Source organism: Jaculus jaculus, chromosome 2 (genome assembly GCF_020740685.1).
Source record: "Jaculus jaculus isolate mJacJac1 chromosome 2, mJacJac1.mat.Y.cur, whole genome shotgun sequence".
In the NCBI taxonomy this organism is placed as follows: Eukaryota; Metazoa; Chordata; class Mammalia; order Rodentia; family Dipodidae; genus Jaculus; species Jaculus jaculus.
In genome coordinates, this window is record NC_059103.1 from 161,243,275 (window position 1) to 161,268,824 (window position 25,550).

The 25,550-nt window shown below is 36.8% G+C and overlaps 1 protein-coding gene across 1 annotated transcript; it reads right to left on the bottom strand.

Annotated features, from left to right (window-relative positions):
• Positions 1-40: 40 nt before the first annotated feature.
• C2H8orf88 (chromosome 2 C8orf88 homolog) lies at positions 41-24,706 on the bottom strand. The gene is made up of 6 exons (XM_004656925.2): positions 24,607-24,706; positions 17,624-17,722; positions 14,822-14,895; positions 11,836-11,911; positions 6,171-6,277; positions 41-1,910 (listed from the first exon to the last, which is right to left on the bottom strand). Exons 2-6 carry the CDS (start codon positions 17,700-17,702, stop codon positions 1,887-1,889), a joined length of 360 nt encoding a protein of 119 aa, XP_004656982.2. The 5' UTR covers positions 17,703-17,722; positions 24,607-24,706; the 3' UTR covers positions 41-1,886.
• Between the last annotated feature and the right edge of the window lie 844 nt (positions 24,707-25,550).

Below are 25,550 nucleotides of genomic sequence, written 5' to 3' on the forward strand. Positions count from 1 at the left end.
TATATATATATATATATATATATATATATATATATATATATATATATATATATATATATGCACGAAGCAAAGAGATAACAAAACAGTCTTGTGGGTCTCCCTGGTTATATACACCAAGAAAGAATCAAACAACTTAGGTGTCAAAAAAACTTTGACACCCAAGGGAATGTGTACATACAAACTCTTCTTGAAAATGCAGTTACAAATGTTTCAAAAAATGCAACGTATAACCAATCTAAACACTGTCTGCAGTGTTTGATTTCTGCATCCAAATCCAATGCATCTCAAGTCTTTTGGACACTAGGGAGTTTCCAAAGTACCATAGTTGGATATGTAAAGAGGGTTTCACCCAGTGACAGAGCTTGTGCAAAGGCTATCTGGATTGCCAATTAAAACAGTTGTCAACATTTTAAAATTAGAAAAACAAAAGGGCTTGAGAAAATCTAATAATTATCCAATTCTATAGTAACTGTAACCCTGGCTATTATATACATATTTTTCTGTATGTTGCTAACATACAGAAACACTTATACTGGAACCAATACTATAAAAGTGTAGAGGACAAAACATGAATGAAAAAACAGAGCTTTAAATATAAATATCTCACTTTAAGTAAACAATAAGTTTGTGCTTAATGAAGGGGTGTTTTTCCTATTTTAAAAAAGGCCTTTCTCTGAGGAACAAATTAATATCGAATAAGGTGCTAAAAGACCAAGATGGGAAACTACTATATACAAAATAAGTAAATTTGGACAAGCCCTAAAAAATAATGAATCAAATAGTGCTGGTTTTACAAATTCATATTCTGAGAAATATGAACTTCCTGCCAATTAATAGCCTTGAATGTCTTGCCAACATACCCAGGAATCGGAGAGAGCAGAAGCAGAGAGTTTATACTTATCTTTCTGTCCGTGATGCTTTTAACACTCTGCTAGATGAAACTACTTTTTTTTTTTATAATAGTAACCTCCAGAGTAAAAAACTGTAAGAGGCTTACTGTATTAAATTTCTCGTAATAAATAAAGTTAAAATCCAAAATTATTCATCCACATATGTTTCTGTTATAAGAAATTATAGAATTAAAACTTATTGCACCTCAATTATTTACAAATGCCTCAGTGGTTCCTCTTCTGAAAACAAGAAATACCAACTTTACTTTTCAGTGCTCAAGTTCTAATCATACAGTCGGATTACTGACATAAGTACAGCTACTTTTCAACTTTGGTTTCATTCAGTACCCTTGTTTTCAAATTTTTCATCTCTGCTAGTTATCATGAATGTAAAACAATGTCATTACTAAAAACCTACAGGTCAATCAACCACAAATATAAAGATAAATGTCTATTAGAAAACCTTCTCTTGCCATTGCTAACCATCCTTGGAACATTCTGAATCATTCTGCACTTCTGGAGCAGTCATAATGATCTGGTCAATGCTGGTGAAATCAGTGGGAAAAATAACAAAAACAACCTTCAATACAACAAGAAGTTATGTACTATATGTACATTGTAGCAATTTCTTTATATTTGAGAATCTTTACAGCTTACATTTCCATTCCATTATTACAAGTGATGAAAGAAGAAAACTGCAAGTAGCATGAAAAGTATAAATACAGTCCTCCCACTTCAAAAAAATTTCTACTTTTGGGTGTTGCTTCTCAATGTTTGCAGGAAACTGCCTGCAAAGCCAAAACTGATTAGAAAAATTCTTTATAGTTTAAAATATCTTTCTCACTTTATGAAAGGCCAAACAGCCAACCATCAAAATTAAAAATAAATTGAATTGTCACAGTCCATTACAGTTATTGTTCCTGATCCACTTCGTTTGCAGGTGTCCAAATATAAAATGAGTAATTCTTTATCTTCAAGTTCATCTGTTCTCAAATGCTACTTATAATTTTGGTTGTTTTCCTGTAATAAAGAAGAAAGAGCTAATTTGCCAATTAGACTAAATAAAGTTTTTACAAATTAATTTATTAAACCAAATATTGTGAACCCACTTAGATCTTAAGTGCATGTTACTATAGAATCTATTAAAGTAAATGCAGTTGTCAAATATAAAGCAGTCCTTTGTTTCAATAAGCTTATGGCTCTGTTTCTGTGGTATCCAGTTTTATAAGTGTTATAAATGCATAATGTAAAAGCTTAATTTTAATGTATTTATTCAAAATAAATTTGTCAAACACTTATTAACAAAATAAAGTATTATTAAGTTAGAAAGTCTAAAAGTGAAAAGTGATTTTATTTTTTAATTATTTATTTATTTGCAAGCAGAGAGAGAAATAGAGAGGAGAAGACAGATAGAGAGAAAATGGTCATGCCAAGGCCTCCAGCCACTGCAAAGGAACTCCAGATGCATGTGCCCCTTGTGCTTCTGACTTACATGGGTCGTGGGGAATTGAACCTGGGTTCTTTGGCTTCACAAGCAAATGCCTTAACCATTAAGACATCTCTCTAGCCCAAAAGTGATTTTATTTTAGGTAGAAGTGAAATTTATATTTATTCATACAAAGCAAGAATTATATGTTCCCAATGAGCTTAAAATGAGTGACAAAAATACAAACAGCAGGTAGATTTTTCCTTGCTAAACATAGCCTTTATAGGAGGTATTATGATAACCTTTTAATAGAAAACCTGGGCTGGAGAGATTTGTTAGTCATTAAGGCACTTGCCTGCAAAGCCAAAGGACCCAGGTTCAGTTCCCTATCACTCACGTAAGACAGATGCACAAAGGGGCATGCATCTGGAGTTCCTTTGCAGTGACTGGAGGCCCTGATGTGCCCACTGTCTCTATCTGTCTCTCTCTCTCCCTGCCTGCCTACTTCTGTATCTCTCTCTCAAATAAAAAAAAAATGTTAAAAACAAGAAAAGCTAACTGAAGCCCTCTAAGTTGTTATAAACTTTAAATATGGTATACTAATATAAACAATGATCAACATATAAATTTATAACTTATAACTGAAAATAAATGGTATGGAGTTCCAAAATTTAGAATTCCCAAACTAGAAATATACTTGAGCTTTTCTTGGCATACCAATATTTAGAGCCTCATCTTAAAATACCTGACAGACAACTTGAGGGATAGATAAGAGATATGGAAGGGTTTGGGGGATAGGAAAGCAGGAGGGAGGGGGAAGGAATACACAAAGCCAAATCCAAAATTAATTGGTGCCATATAAATCTTTGTCCTGGACAGTGGACTAAAAGATAGAACCCTCAATAGAAGCATGGAGGGGTCATCTGGTAAGAAGGGCCTTGGAGAGGGTGGGATGAAGCCTAACCCTGAAACATTTGGCTCTGACTACCAAGTCCTAGTACCAGAAATTGGTTATAATCCACATTGAGCTGTTATCTGAGAAGCCTACAAGGTCCCCAAAACAAAACAGGGTTCTATCAAAACACTTGATTACCTGCCTGAGGTAAAAGGTAAGACCCTATTACTGAAGACACCACATGCTGCTGATACAGAACATTGAGAGATCCAGCTGAATCTGTAAGGAAGCCAGTTCCCAGATGGTTAGCCTGTACAGGGCTAAAAAGTGATCCATGAGCTGCTGGGGGAAAATGGCCAACAATGTTGTGAGCAATTAGGGGGTACTGCTATACAAAAGCAACCACAGATGGACACACCTGTGAAATAGTTGTACCCAGCCTAGGTGGGTAATCAATGACTCTTTGATTGGCTATGAGATGTGCTCAGTGGAAAGGAACCCAGAACTGGAACTAGGAACCAAGTCAGAACCCTACAGAGACCAAGATAATGAACTCCATTGAGAAGCACCCACTAGTCTTTGTCCAAAAGTGAGGCAACACCCATCAAAATCTCTCTAAATTAACAATGCTTATACTCTTAACCTATCCTAATCTCACTCTCCATTGGAGAATCTGTTTTTCTTTTTAAGATAATTGAGATAATCTGTCATCAAGAAAAAATAGATAGCTGACTCCCTGGCAGAGGACGAACTACCCCTCACAAAGCAGACAGGAACCAAGTAAAACTACAGAGGAATTGGTGAGATAAGCAGGCATACTGCTTTCACAGTGAGCTTGACAACCTGGGTCAGGGTGATGGAGATAGACATTGAGGATACCCAAAATGCACCAAAGCAGAAATCTAGAAGCTGATGAGAGCTCAACACTAAAAGAGACTTAAAGACATCCAAAGCTCGTGGAATTGTGTGGAAGAGTAAGCAGAAAGAATTTAAGAGCCAATATGTGGTAGGGAATATCCACAGACATAGCTCTCCCCACAATGACGGCTGCTCTCATAATTCATAACCTACAACTCCATGGTGAATACCAGAAATCCAATTTAGGAGAAGTCTCAGAGTGGGGGCAAAGATGATCAATATAAAGTTTCTACTCAATAATAATAAAAAGGAAATATGGCTGGGGAGATGGCTTAGCAGTTAAGGCACTTGCCTGCAAAAGCCAAATGACCCAGGTTCAATTCCCCAAGACCCACATAAGCCAGATGCACAAGGTAGTGAATGCATCTGGAGCTCATTTCCAGTGGCTGAAGATCTTGGCACACCCATTCTCTCTCTCTCTCTGTCTCTCTCTCTCTAATAAATAAAATTTTAAAAATGAAATAAGGGCTGGAGAGATAGTTTAGCGGTTCAGTGCTTGCCTGTGAAGCCTAAGGACCCCGGTTCAAGGCTCAATTCCCCAGGACCCATGTTAGCCAGATGCACAAGGGGGCGCACATGTCTGGAGTTTGTTTGCAGTGGCTGGAGGCCCTGGCATGCCCATTCATATTCATTCTCTCTCTCTCTCTCTCTCTCTCTCTCTCTCTCTCTCTCTCTCTGCCCCTTTCTCTGTCTGTCACTCTCAAATAAATAAATAAATAAAAATAAACAAGAAAACTTAAAAAAAGAAGTAAAAAAATTTCTAATTGCTTTAACTTAAAACTATAAAATATAAGTCAAATGTTAGCAGAAAGCAGGAAATCACAAAATCTGAATGTATGATGACTGATAGGCACTTTCATATTATTTTATTTAGCCCAGAGGTTATTGTCATTATTTACAGTTGTAAAATAAGCTCAAGTTTAAGCAAGATGTCCAAGTTACAATATACAGAGTAGAGTTACAATTTGTATTATGTCAAAACCCATTACATTCCAATAAATATCCTAAAAGATAATAATATCATTTGTGTATATTTATTTGATGTATTTAATAGATTTACACATAAATAAGGACTACACAAGACTAAGGAGCAATGCCATGAAGACTGATAACTAGAATGGTTTGTTGGACAGTTTAACAGGAATAATTGAGTGCTAGTTTTAATTGAATGTGTATATTGTTCAGTTGAATTTTAGAATTTGCCTGTATTTTGCTCCACACTGCCTAATGGAATACTTGCATGGAAGGCAAACCCAACACCTAGGGTCACTTTTTCTGTTACTCTGAGAGTAATTTAAGAGCCACACCTGGCACCTTAAGCTCCTACCTGGAGGATATATAACATCAAACCAGTGCATCTAAGAATACTGCAGATAATTAGAAAACCCAACCATCAATATTGATATCCATGGCCTAGCACTACCTTCACAAGACTTTCATAATAGGAAGAAAAGATGATGACATCAAAATAAGACAGACTAATGGAGAGAGGGAGGGGATATGATGGAATGTGGATTTGTGAAGTAGAAAGTTGGGGGGATAGGGAATTTGCATGGTTTGTTGTCTCTTAAGTATAGAAGCTGTCAATAAAAAAATGTTTAAAAAAGAAATAATTGAACAGAATACAGAACCCCCAAATAGGACATACATACATTGCCATGGAGTGTCAGAGTACTATCCTTACCTAGGATGACTGAAGATCCATACAGCAAAAATAAAACTTAACCTCAACTTAACATCATGCAGTAAAATAAATTCTAGGTGAATTATGGAACTTAACTGACAAAAAGTAGAGCATTTTAGATTAATAGTATATTTTCACGACCTTTTACATAAAAATATTTTATAAACAAAATATAATTATTCCATGATGTCTCTTGAGTGGTGTAATAATTATTTTATAATGATGAGTTATATATTTATTTTTGAGGGTTTTTGTATTGATACTAATTTATGATATAAAATGTAAAAATCTTCAGGTACAGTTAAGAGCAAATATTTGGAATTTAATTTTCTACAACAAAGTTTGGAAACTACTTACTGGTTTTTGAAGTACAATGGGATGATCAGGCAGAAAGTCTGGCTTTTTTCTGCAGATGGAAACACTTGAGAGCTTCAACAAGAAATCTCTGCTGTATTTAATTCTCTCTGTTGGTATTACAAATTAAATATGATGTTATAAAACACAATACTTTTCTAGATCACATTTTGCTTCATTTGCCCAGATATCTTTAACTTATACTTTATTTTATAAAATGATTATTAGTATTTATAAGAGAGAAGAACTAAGAAGCTTTGAAAAATAGCTACTGCCTTAGATTTTCCTTTCATATGAAAAGAAAACCAGGTTATTAAGAAAAGGAAAAAAAGGAAGATTGTTTGAAGAAACTGATAATGCATGGCTTTTCACATCTGGTTATTAAAATCTACAAGTATGATCCAACAGTGTAAAGTATAGCCACAGTAATATCAGTAATTTCAGATCCTGCCAAAATGAAACCCTAATGAGCCTATTGAATCTCAATCATAGTACATATTAATTCTATAACCATAATTCAAGAAACATAATTCAAGACATACTATCAGAACTATATGATGGGTAATGGAAACAGTATCCAAGGCGCCTATCTTTCAAGTGAGCAACTATTTCAATGCCTCCACTTTCTAATCAGGAATGGCCATCAGAAGCTCTCACTTCTAAGATTGACTGTATTCTGGATCAGAAGACGAAGAGTATAATGTTCTTAATGTGCTAAAAGAAAAGAACAGGAAGTCTCAAACTCCATTTCCTACAGGAAATCCTACAGGAATACTACTGACATTTTTCACTGAATGAAAGCTAAGACTTCATCATCATCTGACCTGATCCACAAGAAATAATTTTAAAGGACTTATTCAAGTGGGAGGAAAAAGAAAGATGGAAACTTAACAAAAGAAACAGAAAGAGCCACAAAAGTAGAAAAGAACCCTAACCCCTTCTCTAAATTTTACTAAGGTATGTGCTGCTGTGGAAAGTAAAAACTTTAAAATGGTCTGGTATGGTTTTTAAAGTATGGATATAAAGGATGGGGAAAGAAAATGACCTGCATATGGTTCCCAAGTTGTATCATCATCACCACAAGTAAAAAGATTAGATGCTCTAATTCCTAGATTATAGCTAGGAAAGAAAAATAGATAAAATCCAATGAATAAACAAAAATGAAATCCAAAAGTATTTAAAAGAAAATAGTAAAGGGTAAAAGAAAAAATCATACAAGACCAACAGAAATCAAATAATAAAATAGTAGGCTAAATCTATCAACAGTCACTTTGAATTTTAATAATCTAAAGATCAGTAAACTTCTTTTGTACAGGGTCATATAGCAAATATTTGTTGGGTTATACAATCTATGTTACAACAATTTAATTCTGCCATACAGCACAAAAGCAGTGATAGATAATATAAAATGACAGATCGGAGCTGGAGAGGTGTCTTAGCAGTTAGGCACTTGCATGCGAAGCCTAAGAACTCATGTTCAAATCTACCAGTCTCATGTAGCCAGATACACAATGACACAAGCATGCTATGTCACACATATACCACAAGGGGGCACATGCATTTGGGGTTTGTTCACAGTAGGCTGAAGGTCCTGGCATGCCCATTCTCTCTCTCTCTCTCGAAAGATGAATAAATAAATTAGATAGAAGATAGATAGATAGATAGATAGATGGATGGATGGATGGATGGATGGATGGATAGATAGATAGATAGGAGACAGACAGATAGATGATAGATAGATAAAACAAAATTCAAACAAAATTTTTGTTTATAAAAATAGATATTGGGGTGCTGGAGATAGGGCTCACAAGTTAATGTGCTTGCTTGCAAAGCCCAAAGACCTGGGCTTGATTCCCCAGTACCCACATGAAGCCAAATGCACAAGAAAAGTTAGAATGGCTGTCTTACTGTCAGAAAAAGATAATTATCAACATGTTCTGTTTGATAACAGAATTTTTAAATAAATGAGGCAAAACTTAACAGAAACAAAGGGGGAATAAATAATTCCATAATGTCTACTAATAAAATAATTCTTCCTTCATCAACCAGTAAAATTAGACATGAAAAATCAATAGATAAATCTGAGTAATACTATCAAACACTTCAGTCAACTATAATTTTATAAATGACAAAAACTACAAAATATCTGTTCTTTTGAAGTACACTTGGTCTAGTCAACAGATAAAATGATACACTAGGCCACAATACAAGCCTTAATAAGGGCAAAGACTTAAAATCATTTAATTGTATGTGCTGATAAAATTAAATTAGAATACATAGTAATAACATGCATAGAAAAAACACATATCTTGTAAAGCAAACAGCAAATTTCAAAAAATGTATAACAGAAAATAGTAAGGGAATGAAAAGTAGCTTAAAGTGAGCAATTCAAATACATCAGGTTATAACATATCTGCAAATTAGCTTTAGGGAAGACAAATTCTGCATAAAAAGTTTAAGTCTGTTTTTTGTTGCTATATTTACTTATAGTAATCTGTAGTACATTTATTTATTTGTTATTATATTCATATATAATATACATATTTCTGGGTCATCTAGACAGAAAAAGAAAGTTTATTTGGGGCTGGAGAGATTGCTTAGTGGTTAAGCGCTTGCCTGTGAAGCCTTAGGGCCCTGGTTCGAGGCTCAATTCCCCAGGACCCAGGTTAGCCAGATGCACAAGGGGGCGCACGCGTCTGGAGTTCATTTACAGTGGCTGGAAGCCCTGGCGTGCCCACCCCCCCTCCTTCTCTCTGTTGCTCTCAAATAAATAAGTAATAATAAACAAAAAAATTAAAAAGTTTATTTGCTTATAATTCTGGTGACTAAAATCTCCAAGCAGCACAGAACCTAGCAAGGAATGTTTGGCTTCATCTTATTATGCAGGTGGCATCACACAGTGGGGGTACTTGTATTAGAGGAATTCAAGAGACGTACCAGACTCTATTGAGTAGTACTAGAGTCCATTAGGAGCTATAACTCAACCATCTTAAAAAGTTAGTCAACCCTTTTACGATTACTACATAAAATTGAGCCACAACAAATATTTTGTCAGGGATAATACACACTTGACCCATGGCAATAAGAAAATAAAATCTATAATAAAATGAAGTGGAAAGAGGGAACCAATACCCCCAGGTTATCCTCTGACTTCTGCAAGCATACTATAGGATATGTATGCCCTCAAACACATATATCCATATACACATAAATTAAACAAGTTGAGGAAAACTATTAAATTCTTTTTAGAAGTTAAGAAAATGAAAAATGAGGAAGAAATTTTAAGAGAAATAGAGAGTCGGAGCTGTGGAGATAGCTCAGTAAATAATATTCTTGCCTTACAAGTATGAAGACCTGAGTTCAATCTCTAGAAGCTGTGTAAAAGTACTAGATGTGGTGGCATTTGCTTGTTATTCTAATACCGGCAAGGCAGAGACAGGAGGACTCATGGTGTTCTTGGTCAGCTAGTCTAGCCTAATTGGCAAGCACTACAGGCCAGTGAAAGACCTTGTCTCAAAAAAAAAAAAAAAAAAGTGGATTGTTCCTTAGGAGCGACACTTGAAATTGTCCGTCCTTCACATGCATGTGCACATATGCGCACAGGTAGCCATACTCAGAAAAACGCACATGTACAAAAATGAAGTAAACTAAAAGAAAATTAAATTAAATTAGTCAATTCTAGTAAATTATGCCACCAACAACAAATTAAAATAGGAGCTTTGGGAAATGAGCAGAGGAATTCTGTATCAAAGGAAGAAACAACAAAATATTCCACATTGGACAATCCTAAGTCTTTATATAAAATATGTTTACCTTTTATTTAATTTGTTTCTATAGACTTGTCTTTTCTAGATGTTTCCTAAATTAAACTCAAAATAGGTCAAATCTTATGTCTATCTTCTTTCCCATAACATAAAATGTTTGAGGCTCATCTTCAGTTGGAAATTTCTCTGTTGTCACACTATCAATCAAGTGTGAGAATAGAATACTACACTTTCAAATAGACAAACTTGAAAAACTACTCTATACAGCATTCTTCTCTATGAATCTCCTAAAGAATACACAAGCAAAATGAAAAAGTAGATCAAGAAAGACAAAAATACAAGAATCTAAGAACAGACATGATTGATATTAGAAAATATCACTATTAGAACCAAGTAGTACAAAGAGGTGGTTTAAAAAAAATGGTAGAATTACCTTTCTGTGAACATTGTAATCCAATTAAAAGCTTACAAAAACCAGGTGTATCCTTGGTGAGAAACCGAAACCACTAAGTTTTGGGGGGAATTGTGGCACTAAACCCACACTACACTGCTATGTTGACCTTGAAGCCAACAGCCATCATCAACATATGGGCTTCCTGTCCTGAAGAGGGCAGCACAGACTAATCTCAAAGAATAAAAGTCACTTGCTTTGACATTCTGCTGGCCTCCTAACGAATCATCTCAAAGCACTTGCCCACATTCTGCCTCAGAATTTTACATGATATATAAAACACAGAAATAAACATCTGGTGTCTTCTTTATGGCAGTTAAAACAATAGAAAAGGAGGGTTAGGGAGATTGCTCAGTGGTTAAGGCACTTGCCGGCACAGCCTAATGACCTGGGTTTGATTTCCTAGTGCCAATATAAAGACAGATGCACAAAGTGGCACATGTATCTGCAGTTCATTTGCAGCGGCTAGAGGCCCTGGCGTGCACATTTTCTCTCCCTCCCTCTCTCACTCTCTGTCTCTCTTTGCTTGCAAGCTTGCCAGCTTTCAAATACCTAAATTAAAAGTATAAAAATAGACTTAAAAACAATATAAAAAATTAACCTAGGGGCTGGAGAGATGGCTTAGTGGTTAAGCCATTTGCCTACAAAGCCAAAGGAAGCCGGTTCAACTCTCCAGGACCCACGTTAGCCAGATGCACAGGGGACGCATGCATCTGGAGTTCATCTGCAGTGGCTGGAGGCCCTGGCACACTCATTTTCTCTCTCTCTCTCTCTTTTTCTCTCTCTCTCCCCCTCTCCCTCTCTCTCTCTCAAATAAACAAATAAAATATATTTTTAAAAAATTAACCTGCCAGATATGGTGTTGCATGCCTTTAATCCCAGAATTTGGGAGGCTCAGATAGGAAGATCACTGTGAGATCAAGGTCAGCCTGAGACTACATAATGAATTCAGGCCAGCCTGGACTAGAACTAGATACTACCTTGAAATCCCCAAACCCCCGCCTAAAAAAGGAAGAAACCTAAAAGAGTATGAACTGGAGAGATGGCTCAGTGGATAAGTGTTTGTCGCACAATTCTAAGTACCTGATTTCTGATCCCCAGGCCCCAAATAAAAAGCTGAAAGCTGTGGTATGATGCTATAATCCCAGTGTGCATACACAGTGAGAAGGGTGGCAGAGATAGGAGAATTTCCCAAAAATGCATGAATGGAGTTGCAAACAAAGAGACACCCTCCTTTAAAACAAGGTAGAAGGCAAGGACCAACCTGAAAGTTGTCCTCTGACCTCCACACTGCACTGTGGTATGCACATACTTGCATTCACATGCACTAACTATATAATAAAACTTAAAATAAAAATTGACTACGTACATAGCCAAGCGACAAAGTAAATTAGCCTTATATGAGTAATAAGGTACTCTGGAATAAAATCTGTCACTGATGGTAACATGTTACCTTTTTTAACTGGGGTCTGATGCTGCTGTTGTTCATTAAGACCTTGAGAAAAGGCTTGCATTCCATTCGTCTTACACTGTTAAGAAAGAAGAAAAGGCACTTTTAAACTTGAGTTTCAAACTTTTATGTAACAGATTCTTTTTACCACCCAAAGATAGTTTCCTATTAATTAAAATAACTATCAGGAATGCTTTGAACCAAAAGATAAACCACCATTGTAGTTTGCTGATTAAAAAAAAAAACAACAACAGAGGGCTGGAAAGATGGCTGGCTTATCAGTTAGGATGCTTGCTTGCAAAGTCTGATGACCAGGGTTCAATTTCCCAGTACCCACATAAAAGTCAGAAATTCACAAAGTGATTCATGCATCTGGAGTTTGTACTCAGTAGCAAAATGTTCTGGTGTGCCCATTCCCTCCCTCCCTCCCTCCCTCCCTCCCTCCCTCCCTCCCTCCCTCCCCCTTCTCCTCCTCTCCCTCCTTGCAAATAAATAAATAAAAAGATGTAAAATATTAAAATCTTATTAACAATAATGGACAACTGAAAGCTAGGTGGCATGCTGCAAGCTCATAATCTCAGTACTCAGGTGGTAGAAACAGAAGGCAAGAGGATTTCAAATTTGTCCAATATGGGCTATACAGGGAGTTCCAGGTCAGTCTTAGCTACACAGTGAGAACCTTTCTCAAGAAAAAGCATAAAAATAGTGTCTTTCAAAACAGATTCATAAACCACATATAATATTTTTTAGATTGTAACTTGTGAAAGTGATTTTGAGACCATAGATAAATCATGTGGGCCCAAAGTCACTATTTGTTTCATACATGCATGTCTGTGTGGTGTGTATGTGTGTATATGCATATGTGTACACATGCACTTGAAGGGCAAAAGACAACCTTGGATATCATTCTCAAGTATGCTATCCATCTCTGTCTAAAACAGAGTCTCTCACTGGCATGAAGCTCACTAATTAGGCTAGATTAGTTGACCAGTGAACTACAGGATCCAACTATCTCCATTTCCACAGTACTGGGATTCTATGTATATACTATCACCACATCTAATATCTCCCAAAGTCATTTTTAAATATTTTATTTTTTATTTTTTGGTTTTTCGAGGAAGGTCTTGATCTAGCCCAAGCTGACCTGGAATTCACTATGTAGTCTCAGGGTGGCCTGGAACTTAAATATTTTATTTTTATTTATATATTTACTAGAGAGAGAGAATGGCACCAAGGCTTCCAGCCATGGCAAATAAACTTCAGAAGCATGTGCCACCATGTGCTTCTGGCTTATGTGTGTTCTAGAGAATCAAACCTGGGTCCTTAGGCTTCACAGGCAAGTGCTTTTAACTACTAAGCCATCTCTCCAGCCCCCAAGGTCATTTTTAATTGCATAAAACATTTTTCATAAAAGTCTGGAAATATTACAGTATCTACTATTTAAATCTCATAAGAGGATCTATATGCCAGTTTATAAGAAAGATTATGGGCTGCTTTACCAAGCATCTGGAAAACAGAAAATCAAACTTAAGTCAAACAACAGACAAAAAAAAAAAAACTCAGAAAAACTGGCTGTCTCAATGTCCTAAAAAGGAAAATTTTACAATCTTATTCGAAGGACTATCATTTTATTGTGCAATTGGCTAAACTAATCTGATAACAGATTAGTTGAAAATTAGTTTAAGATCCATTTTTTACTCAACCTCCCTATAAGCAGAAAATATGCCAATAATGCCAATTAGAGCATCCAGTGAACAAAGCAGCAAGATTTCTCAACATCAAATGCATGGTTTTCTGATTTTATATATTAACTTCAAGAACATAATATTTTATATATTAGATTTAAGGTCATAATAAATCTAGACTTAAAAATGATCTGCTCTTGTACTGACAAAAATGAGGTTGCAAACTTAACTACCACCATAATTCACTAAAGTAGATTTCTTTGGAAAAAGCTATCTTAAAATTAATATTATTGCTAAATCAGCTGTCACTCTTTCTGAAGTTTCTATAAAAGCTACTCAGAAACATGCCTGAAGTCAGAGGGACTATCTGACTCTAGGAACAATAAAAATAAAAGCTAATTCTCCACTACAAAGACATAAAAATAAATGATCAAAAGTTCAAGTATTAGCACTTTTAAGTAGAAAGTTTTAAACATTAAAGAAAAGGTAGGAAATGTTAAAGTTTTTTCCTTTATACTGAATTAATAATAAAGCATTCAGAGAAGTATGGAAATTTCTCATATCTAAAACTTTATCAGAAGAACACTTCATTCGCTTTGTAATAAGTACTGAAATGCCAAGACCCCCCCAAAAAGTCAAAAGATGAAATTATACTTTACCATGTCTATTTATATTAAAAGTAATGTGATGATTAACTCAAACCCTTCATAACATGTGAAAGTATACTTACTAAAAGTTTTATAAAGTGATTAGTCATATATCTCATTTAGTTACAAGAATAATATCAAGGTAAATATGATCCCTAGGAATTTCTAGTTGGCTAGCCTTGATGGAGCAGCAAACTCTACAATTATTGCTGTCTCAAAAACATCGGGGGGAGAGGGACTAAAGAAGATACTTGACACTGACTTCTGGACACACATACACACACACACACACACACACACATACACTCTCACACACATTTACCCACATTTACATACCACATATGCATATATATGCAAAATATTATGACAACAAATATATAAAAATTCTTAGAGTTTTAAATGCTGGGTGAAATGGGAAATAGGCAATATAATATTTTAATATATATCTGAAATATAATTTTTTAGAAAATATATAATAAATTTATAGCAAAGGAATTTGCATGCAATACCCATCTAATAAATGATATCTCTGTGTTTTATTTATACATATAAATATGCATAAGTATGCACATATTCACACATATACATATATATTCCAGGCAAGCATGCACTGAGCTACTCCCCCAGATATGTTTTGTTTTAGTTTCAATCACTTACTCTGCCAACTCCACTTTGTAAACACTGAGTGTTGCATGGATATTCATTTTGAAAGTTGAAAGGGAACACTGGTCCTTTTAAAAGAGGAAATAGCTATTTTAAATATTCATGTGTTCAATAAATGCCATTACATCACCTAAAAAGCATACATGTATGTGATATCCTTTGCACTGCTATGTTTTATAACAGTTCATTTATTCAACAAATAATTATTCAACCCTCTGAAATATTAGCTTGTGTTAGGACATGGGTATACAATCATTAAAAAGAGTTCACAGTATACTTTTAAAGACAAACTCATACATAATGACTGTAATACAATTTTATACAGAGTAAGCTACAATCTTATGGTGACACGTGTGTGTGTGTGTGTGTGTGTGTGTGTGTGTGTTATATGCATGCGTATGTGTCCTTGTGACATCTCATGTACTTACTTGCAGCAGAATGTGCTTGCAGATGCACCTAAAGTGGCCAGAACATAATGTTGGGTGTCCTGCTCCTTAATTTTCCACCAGTTCTTATTTGAGCCAGTGTCTCTCCTGATCTTGGAGCTTGCAAGTGTTCATGAGCTATGGAGATCTTTCTAAGCTCCACAGGACAAGGGTTTCCAGACATGTCACCCAGCTGTTTGTATAGGTCCTGAGGATCAAACTTGAGTAGTCTCTCAGGACTTCTCAGCCCTCAAGCTTGCACAGGAAGTGTTCTTAACTGAGATTTTCTCTAAACTGAGATTTTGAGAAGTTACTGGGTGAAGCAGAGCTGGTTTGTGTGGGGGAGTAATATCAGGAAGGCTTCACAAAGGAAGTCATTCTGTCTTAGTACTGGAGAAAGGAAGATTCTTTCTGGAGGCCAGAGTTAGTCAGAGAGCATGAAAGTGTGTTGAGAAAGGCCAAAATTATTGTTCATTCACTAAACCTTTCTATCTAACAAACTTCTATTTTTCTGTCTACATCTTGAGAGGATCAGAACTAAATAAGAGACCAAGGTTACTTGTCCACCTTGTATCCCTCCCATTCACCTATGTGACAGCCATGGAAGGAGAGGTCAGTGAAAATGTGGACCTGCAGAAATGAAGGGAGGAGGGATGCTGGCAAAAAGCTAGTAATAGCTGACAGCTTTACATATTTCCCTTTACGATAAGATATCAGATATAACTCACCATAATTGCCACCGGGGCACTAGGACAGGGCATCCACAGTGCTAAACTGTGAACCAGGAGGGTCCATTCATATGTGTCTGCTCTAACTCCCAATGACCAATGTGCAGACACCTTCCCTTGTAGGGACCAAGCATGGGAGTAAGAACAGAGAGCAGGAATTTGTAGCATTTCTACTTTTTCTGCTTTATTTTTGTATCAATACAAGTTCTGTGTTTTCCATTTTCCATATACTCAGTTAATTCATGAAACAAATAGACTAAAGAAATTTAAGCAGGTTTATAAATGTAAGTTAAATAATAAGCCATTCTGGAAACAAGCAATGACTATGTTCAAAAGTTATTATTCCAATTTAAGAGTTAAATGTAAAATGTTTTGAGAATATATACAGATAATAATTTTGTGGACAAAAAAAAGATACTCAACTTTATTATTATTACTTTTTGTCTGGTGGTTGAACCTAGGGTCTTGCACATACTAGGAAAGCCCTCTACCACTGAGATCCTCAGCCTTTTCCTATATTTTATTTTGAGGTAGGGTCTTAAGTTGCTCAGGCTGGCTTTAATTCTCTCTGTAGCCCAGGCAGAACCTGACTTTACAATCCCCCTTCCTTAGCATCCCAATTAGCTAGATTACAGGCTTGAGCCAAGAGACCAAGCTTAATTTTAGAACTTTAGTTTGTTTAGATTTTCTGAAGTTAGACAGGTTACAGCTCAAGTACATCCACAACTTCATTTGGAGTAGAGAACAATGTAACCACCACACAGCCTGTGTCGCCTGATGTTAAAATTGTTGTTTTATGCTTTGCATGGAGGCATGTTGTTTAGAAGGCTCATTCCATAGCATGACTGCTGTGCAGTGATAATAATCACAGGCTACAACTGATATTGTGAATATCATTCTCACAAGAAGTCAGTTAATTACAAAATGTAATGAGAAATAAAATATGATTTCTCTCCATTAAGGGATACTCTTCCTACCCTTGTTGGTTGGACAGACTTTGGACTGGTGGATTACTAATAACCTTTGTTTATAGATAATATTTGTAAAGCCTTCAAATAGAAGAGGTCATTAATTTTTATTGTTTCTTTAAAACATCCAACTCAAACATGCTATATCCTACTATGAGATGCCTGTGCATCCATGTTGATTGCTGTTCTCTTCACAATAAGGAACTAGAATAACCTAAAGGTCCATTAGCAGATGATTAGATATGAAAGTGGGCACATTTGCCTAGTGGAATTTAATTCAACTATTAAAAAATGAAAGGGATGGGATGGCTCAGAAAGACATAGTGCAAGTTCTCTCTCATATGTGGAATATGTGTATTTAAGTGAGAATGTAAATCAAAGGTAGGGAACTGGAAAGGGGTCTAATGGGATAGAAAAGGGAAAGGGAGACTTAGATGGGATTAAAGGTGCAGTGGGGAAAGGGAACAGGGAGTTGGGAGGAAGAGAGGAACTATAGTTGAACATGTACATGTTCGGAATTATTTCTTCAATACTGATGTGCATATATAGTGCTTGCATTTTGTTATATATTATAGATAGAACTACAACAAATACTCTATAAAACATTTACCTTGTCAAATACTGATTAGCCATTAACAAATTAATATATAAAGAATTATACACTATGCTACTCACCTGGGGGAGAAGAGAGATGACGAACAGGTCTTGCCGGTTGAAGTGGCTTACCAATCAATTTTTTGGTTTCCATTGTCATAAAGACCTTGAGGTTCCATACTTTAATAGGGAAAAATAGTTTTATTTTTTAGATAAGATGTTTTACATTTATACGAATGACTACAACATTCACTTGAAAAAAATATGTGTGTGTGTGTGTGTAAAAACAAGTAATGATATGCAACCACTTCAGATTTCTTTGTAGCTTTGATACAGCTGTATAGTCTTCATTTAAAATATTTTCCTCCTGAAAAGATGATGACATCAAAATAAAAGAGAGACTGATTGAGATGGGGAGGAGATATGATGGAGAATAGAATTTCAAAGGGGAAAATGGGGGGAGGGAGGATATTACCATGGGATATTTTTTATAATCATGGAAAATGTTTAAAAAATTGAGAAAAAAATAAAATAAAATAAAAATTATTTTCCTCCTTTAACTGCTATAACTATTCTTTTGTCTTATTTCCTATTTCTCTGGTTGCCTTTTCTCACCACTTTAACTGATTCATCTTTTCTCTAATAACAAAGTTAGAGATTTGACTAAATTTAGCTTTAGTCTCTTAGACAATTTCATCTAGTATTAAAGCTACAACTACCTATGTACATGGATAAATATGGTGGAATATATACCTGTAGCATTCACCTCTAATCCCAGTTTTCTAATTGCCTGATATTTCAGTTGACATAGACTCGTATCCTAAGTGCTTCATTTAAATATATACAAAATGAGATTTAAAACTTAGATATTATAGACTGCCATCTTCTTGGATTCTTTAAAGCTAATATCAATTCCCTTAGACCACCCTGGTTAAAGCCAATTTGATGACTGAAAATCTAGCCACCATCAATTGGTCTCTAGTTCTTATTTATTTTTCCTCCAAAAGTTATTTCATTTACATTTTTTTCATTACCGCAATTGCTGTCTTAATTCCAAAGTGGTTCTTAATTCACATCTCTGATAACCTTTACAAATACTTCTCATCTATGATCTTGGGAACCAAGAAACACTGCACTGCATGTAGCTGTTGTATTAATTGTGAGGAGCAGGTTCTTCTTAATTAGGACACAATATCTATTCACTCTGTATCCTCTGTACCTGACATTATACATGGATTGACAATGATAGCCTTACAAATTATGACCTCTTTGCATACATTTATACTTTAAAAAGGTCAAGTTGGGCCTGTTGTTATAGGTCTATAATCACAGCTACTACACAGGCTGCGATAAGAAGATCATATAGCCAGCCTTACAAATTAGTAAGACCTTGTCTCTAAAATTAAAAAAGAAACATAAAAAGACTAAGAATATATTTTAATGATAATCCCTGACTAGCATGTGCAAGGATCTAGGTTAAAAACCCAGCATCAGCAAAAAAAAATAAAAAAGAATTTTCGTTCAACATCTCTTTATTAATACTAGAAACAGGAGCTAATATACATGGCATACATAATAAAACACATATGCACGTTACATTACTCAGGATAACTCTAGAATGAGGCACTATTAACAGAGTTCAGACATAGTGATATGAACCTGTATCTCAAGACTTGGGAAGCTAAAGCAGGAAGATTGCCAAGTTGAAGGCCAGTATAGGCTACATGGATGATGTCTAATAATAATAATAATACCTATTATTATTTTCATGTCAGCCTACTCATGTTTATATCATGGCTCTACCATCTAGTTATGTAACGATGCATAATAATAGTCTCTACTTTGTAGACTTAATATGGAGAATAAATAGCACATGTAATTTACATAAATCTTTTAGACTAACACCTGCAACATAATGAGATTTGGTAGACTTTAGTTAATATCTTCATTTTACCGACAATGCTTAGAGAATTAAGGAACTTTACATAAGTTCAAGAGTCAAGGAAATGATGAATATGCTCACGCCTATACGGATGTACAACATTCTAACATATAGCTGGTGCCTCAATCTCTCTTTCTAATTTGCATTGAGACTAACATGCCCCCCCATCTTTTTCTTTTTTTTTACTCTTATTTTATTTTATTTTTTCTCAATTTTTAAAAACATTTTCCATGATTATAAAAAATATCCCATGGTTATACCCTCCCCTTCCCCACTTTCCCCTTTGAAATTCCATTCTCCATTATATCCCCTCCCCATCTCAATAAGTCTCTCTTTTATTTTGATGTCTTGATCTTTCCCTCCTCTTACGATGGTCTTGTGTAGGTAGTGTCGGGCGCTATGAGGTCATGGATATTGAGGCCATTTTATGTCTGGAGGGAGCACATTGTTGTAAGGAGTCCAACCCTTCCTTTGGTTTAAAAGGCTTTTTACATATTCACCAAACAGCCTTGTATCCTCTCCCAACCTGGTAATTATCACCCACCTTCCAATTACCTATTAGCTGACTGTTAAATCACAATTCTCTTTCAAATATGTCTCTAGTGTGATCACAATACGTAGTAGACTTTGTATATGTTCACTATGTTGTTGAATTAATGTTATTTTGTTTCACCATGTATCTAGAAATTCAGATCCTCTGTCTAGAGTCCCCTTCTGCTCTTCTCCAGAAGAGCCTGTTCAACTTACAAAAGCAAGATCAAGCTTTTGTTACTTACTTACAAATTATCTTCATGTATCAATGGGTAGCATTAAAATAGTTTACGTAAAGCCGGTTGTGGTGGCACACGCCTTTAATCCCAGCACTTGGGAGGCAGAGGTAGGAGGATTGCCATGAGTTTGAGGCCACCATGAGACTCCATAGTGAATTCCAGGTCAGCCTGGGCTGGAGTGAGACCCTATCTCAAAAAAAATAAAATAAAATAAAATAAAATAAAAATAAATAGTTTACATAAAGTTTTCTAATTTCTAATAAGTAGTCAACAGTAAAGTGATAGTAATAGTTCCTCTTTCCTTATCTTCCTGCTTCAATGATCTTCAGTCTATTTTGTCTATATTTTTTTAAAAATATATCAAAGTAAATATAATGCATGCCCACTTAAATACCCTAAATTATATAAAGCCACAAAACCAGGTATTACTGATCTTTTTCTCATAATACTTGCAACATAACTAGTTTTTAGTTTATTTTACTAAATAAAAATCTAAGCACCTCCTCATAATATCTAAAATTTTCTGTCATGTGCACAGGAAATAATCTTTCTAAATTCTGATATACATCAAGATAAATCAAATGCAACATATCACTTAGTCTTGCATTGGTTACCCCCCAAAATTATAACCATGTAATCTTAAGAAAACTGTTTGCTGAAGAGATGGCTTAGTGGTTAAGATATTTGCCTGTGAAGCCAAAGAACCCAGGTTCAATTCCCAGAGCCCACATAAGCCAGATGCACAAGGAGTGCATGCATCTAGAATTCGTTTGCACTGGCTAGAGGCCCTGGTGTGCCCATTCTCTCTCTCTGTCTGTCTCTCTTCTATCTCTCTCTGCTTTCAAACAAATAAATGAAATTTTAAAAAGAAGATTGTTTAGTCCAAGTTACTGTTTCCTCAAGTATAAGAAATGGTTAATAACTACTTTTTAGAACCAAGAAATGCTTTCTCCTACTTAAAAACCTTTATAGATATCTAATTCAAATATCAAAATCATAAACATAATCCAAGTTAACAATGGTAACTAAGATCAGAATTACTTTTTCCTGGAATTTGGGAATAAGCCAACTAGTATTCCAAGTTAGTAACTATCTTGATTTGTAATTTCTCTCTTGACTAGTTGCACTACAAAATAGCACTTCACCCTCTAAACAAATCAATGTGTCTATAGTTATTGACAATACAACTTTGACATGAAAAAAGCAGCAACTGTTGTAAATAGTAGAAAATAGTTTCAAATGTTATTGAATATTAAATATACTCACTATATTGGCTGTGGACTGGAATTTTTAAAACAAGAGCCAGAAAAGCACACTATGTTAATTATGAATTCATTATAGTTCTAATGTCACTCTGTTTAATGTTAATCCTAAATAATTTTGATGATGACCTTAATACTAGTGCACAGTAACTTTCCATCCTGTTTCACATATGAAACTAGTGAATCAGAATACAAAAGAATAGAAAACTTTGACACACAGTTCCTTTTTTTTCATTGCTCAGCTGAAATTGAGTTGTAGATTGTAAAGTCTTTTCCAGTTGCTGAGCAAGGCAAATCCATAGTATTCAAACTGGGGATTTTCAAGAGCTAGGGAGTTACAGAACTCCATTATATGATTTTGCAAAACAAATAAATAAAATTTATAGCTTTTTCTGCTATAATCTACCAGTTGGTAGTACGAAAGAAAATAGTTATATCTTTCCATATAAAAATCCACACCAGTCAAGAAAATAAGCAAAGATGTTCCCATGCAGTGCTATTAATGTTTTTATTTTTAATTAAACTGTCTACAAAGAAATATGACATTAAAGGCAATGAGTTAGAAATTATATACTATCTATTATCATCACCTTATTTATAATAAATAATTATGAAGTTGATCTATAAGATTATAATAACACAGAGCATTACAATCCACAATCCAATTTTCCATTCAGGTAAAAATTACAAAGGCTTAACTACAAAGTCATTATATATAGTAACAAGTCCTGGGGTGGAGTGAGGGCAGCAGTTAAAGCTGCTTGCTTTCAATGCCTGATGTCCCAGGTTTTATTGCCCAGTATCCATATAAAGCCAGATGCAAAAAGTGGCACATGTGTCTGGAGCTCATGTACAGTGGCCAGAGGCCCTGGCATGCCCATTCTCTTTTCTTGTTGTTTCTCTCTTTCTCAAACAAATAAACCTTTAACATATATTTATCCTCAGAGTTTAAATTTTCTCTTGAAGCTAATACCACCTAGAGTAGATGTTTACATCATCAACTCTTACATAGGACAAAAATTGCCAAAGAAACAAAATCCCACCTATAGCAGTGTGTAGCAAGTAGAGGGACTATTAGAATGCTCTTCTAAAATTGAAATGAACAGTTTTGTAGCATAAATGTTTTTAAAAGAACAATCTGATCCAATGTTGCAAAGACACTCATTCTACTAATATATCCTGAAATGGCTGCTAAATACAGCTTATTAGTTCACCTTGAAAGTTAAATTGCTTTAGAAGGGAATACTGGCTAAGGATTTTTAGTCTGTTAGTCAAGAAACAAGCTGCAGTTTCTATTCCATATAACTATATCCTTGGTTGTTTTTTTCTGTTTTGGAAAAGTTAGCCCCATTAATTCTAAACGAACCTACAATTTTTTAATATGTTAAAATGGGGTTGGGGGGGGGGCTAGGAGAGAGCTCATCAGTTAAAATTGCTTGCTTGCAAACTCCTGCCCTGGGTTCAACTCCCCAGTGCCCATAAAAAGTCAGATGCACAAAGTGGTGCATGAATCTGGAGTATTTGTGATAGTAAGAGGCCCTAGTGCACCCATTCACTCTAACTTCTTAGAAATATCAATAAATTAAAAAAAGTTAAATATGGTAGAATGGAAAAATAAGCATAAACACAGACAAATTTGGATGCAATCAATACTGATAACAAACTTTTATTCAAAAAATTAAAACACCATTTTTTATATTCCTGCATGCTAAATACTTTACACTTATTATCTTATTTAACTTTGAGCTATTTAGCAACTGTTGGAAAAATTATTAGTCCCGCCTTACAGATGAGAAACATAGAACTCAGAAAAAAAATCAGAAACATTCCACAAAGTGTAATAGTGAGCATTATATTTCAAAGCTCCTATCCTGTCTCTAATATCGTCTATTTGGTAAGATAACTGAATCCCCACTGCTCCATGTAAGTATTTATGTATAAATGAAAATTTTAAAAAAATACCTAGGAGAAGACATATTTATGTTTAAAGTCTGATGAAAATATCTTATATATTAATACCTTCTTCCTCAATTTATTATTTTGCTTAGAATACTAAATTAGAGCATTAGGATATTCTTTCTACATCGTGGACTATAGTAATCATAGTTCACAGCATAAGAAGTAGAAAGCTGGGGATGTAGTTCGGCTGGTAGAGTGCTTGCTTAGCATGCTTGAAGCCGTGGGTTTGATCCCCAACACCACATAACACCCAGAATGGTGGCACATTTCTCTTATTCCAGTATTCAGGAGTTGGAGGCAGAAGAAATACCCTATATTGCACACAGTTCAAGGCCAGCCTGGGTTACATCAAGACACATGTGCGTGTGCACACACATAGATTTTATATATACATGCACAAGTGTGTGTGTGTATATATATATATATACATATATATGTATATGCACACACACATATATATACATATATACATACATACATACATACATACATACATACATATATAGAGAGAGAGAGAGAAAGGGGGGAAGGAGGGAGAGGGAGGGACAGAGAGAGGATGATGATGATGATTAGATATAGATGTAAGATTAGTTATATATGTATTCTCTTTATCTAATTAGACATTTGCTATTTAACCTTTTTACCTATAACCTTGACAGTGCTTTCCCTGAGAGGCGCTCAATTTAAATTCCTCAGTCACCTGTTATTTGAACATTTTACTTATAACCTTGACAACAGATATAGTGTCCCTAATAAAATACAAGTGCCCCTATAGGATTCTCTGCCTGGATCCAGTTTCCACCCTGCAAGGTAGCTGAAAGACAATTTTGTTTGAGAGATCTTTTCTTTCTACGACTCTGTCAACTTTCAAAAAAAAAAGAGAGAGAGAGAGAGGTTTTTATAAACATCGTTCCATTAAAAATCAAAACATCTGGCTGATCTGAAAGCGGCTACCTCCGTGGGGAAACGGGTTGGAGCCAGGTACCGCAGTCCGGGACAGAGACCGGCGGTACTCCCGGCGGTGGCCCGCCGCCCCCCTGCAGCGCGACCCTCCCTCGCCTCCCCACACTTCCCGGGAGGCCGTCCCGCCGCCGCGGTCCCGCTCCTCCTAGCCGCTCCTAGCGCTCCTACCGCCTCAAGATCCCGAGGGTTTCGGCCGCAGCGTCCGTCCGTCCGTCCCGGCGCTCCGCAGACTCGGTGGCCCGGCTCGGCGCCCCGCTGCCCGTCGGGGAACGGCTCCCGCGTCTCTGCTCGCGGGCCGAGGGCGGCGCCGCGGGACTGCGCGGGGCGGGGCGGGGCGGGGCGGCGGGGTCCGTCCCGAGGCGGCGCGGCCCGCGGGGGCGCAGCCGTTAAACTGGCGGCGCGAGCTCCCAGAGGCGGGGCGGGGAGCTCGCCCCGGACCGGGCGCGGGCCGCCCGCAGCCGGTTCCGAGGCCGCGGCTCCACGTGTCCCAAGTCCACCAGGCACGAGGCCGGCCAACTGCGCTGCGCGGACCTGGCGGGATCCACGCCCCCCCCCCCCGTGACAAGCACGTCGCTTCCGTGAGGGAGACCGCGTCCGCGCGACGGACGGACGGGATCCTGTGAGGAGGACCACACACGTCCGCGCGACGCACGGGGCTCGTGTGAGGAGGACCACGCACGTCCGCGCGACGCACGGGGCTCGTGTGAGGAGGACCACGCACGTCCGCGCGACGCACGGGGCTCGTGTGAGGAGGACCACGCACGTCCGCGCGACGCACGGGGCGCGTGTGAGGAGGACCACACACGTCCGCGCGACGCACGGGGCTCGTGTGAGGAGGACCACGCACGTCCGCGCGACGCACGGGGCGCGTGTGAGGAGGACCACACACGTCCGCGCGACGCACGGGGCTCTTGTGAGGAGGACCACGCACGTCCGCGCGACGCACGGGGCGCGTGTGAGGAGACCACGCACGTCCGCGCGACGCACGGGGCTCGTGTGAGGAGGACCACGCACGTCCGCGCGACGCACGGGGCGCGTGTGAGGAGACCACGCACGTCCGCGCGACGCACGGGGCTCGTGTGAGGAGGACCACGCACGTCCGCGCGACGCAC

Excerpts from the sequence above, each read along its gene's own strand:
- C2H8orf88 (XM_004656925.2), bottom strand. The coding sequence starts at position 17,702 with ATGACAATGGAAACCAAAAAATTGATTGGTAAGCCACTTCAACCGGCA. Across the intron at positions 14,896-17,623 it reads TCATCTCTCTTCTCCCCCAG|GACCAGTGTTCCCTTTCAAC; the intron begins GTGAGTAGCATA and ends CTCTTTTAAAAG. Across the intron at positions 6,278-11,835 it reads TCAGACCCCAGTTAAAAAAG|AGAGAATTAAATACAGCAGA; the intron begins GTAACATGTTAC and ends TAATACCAACAG.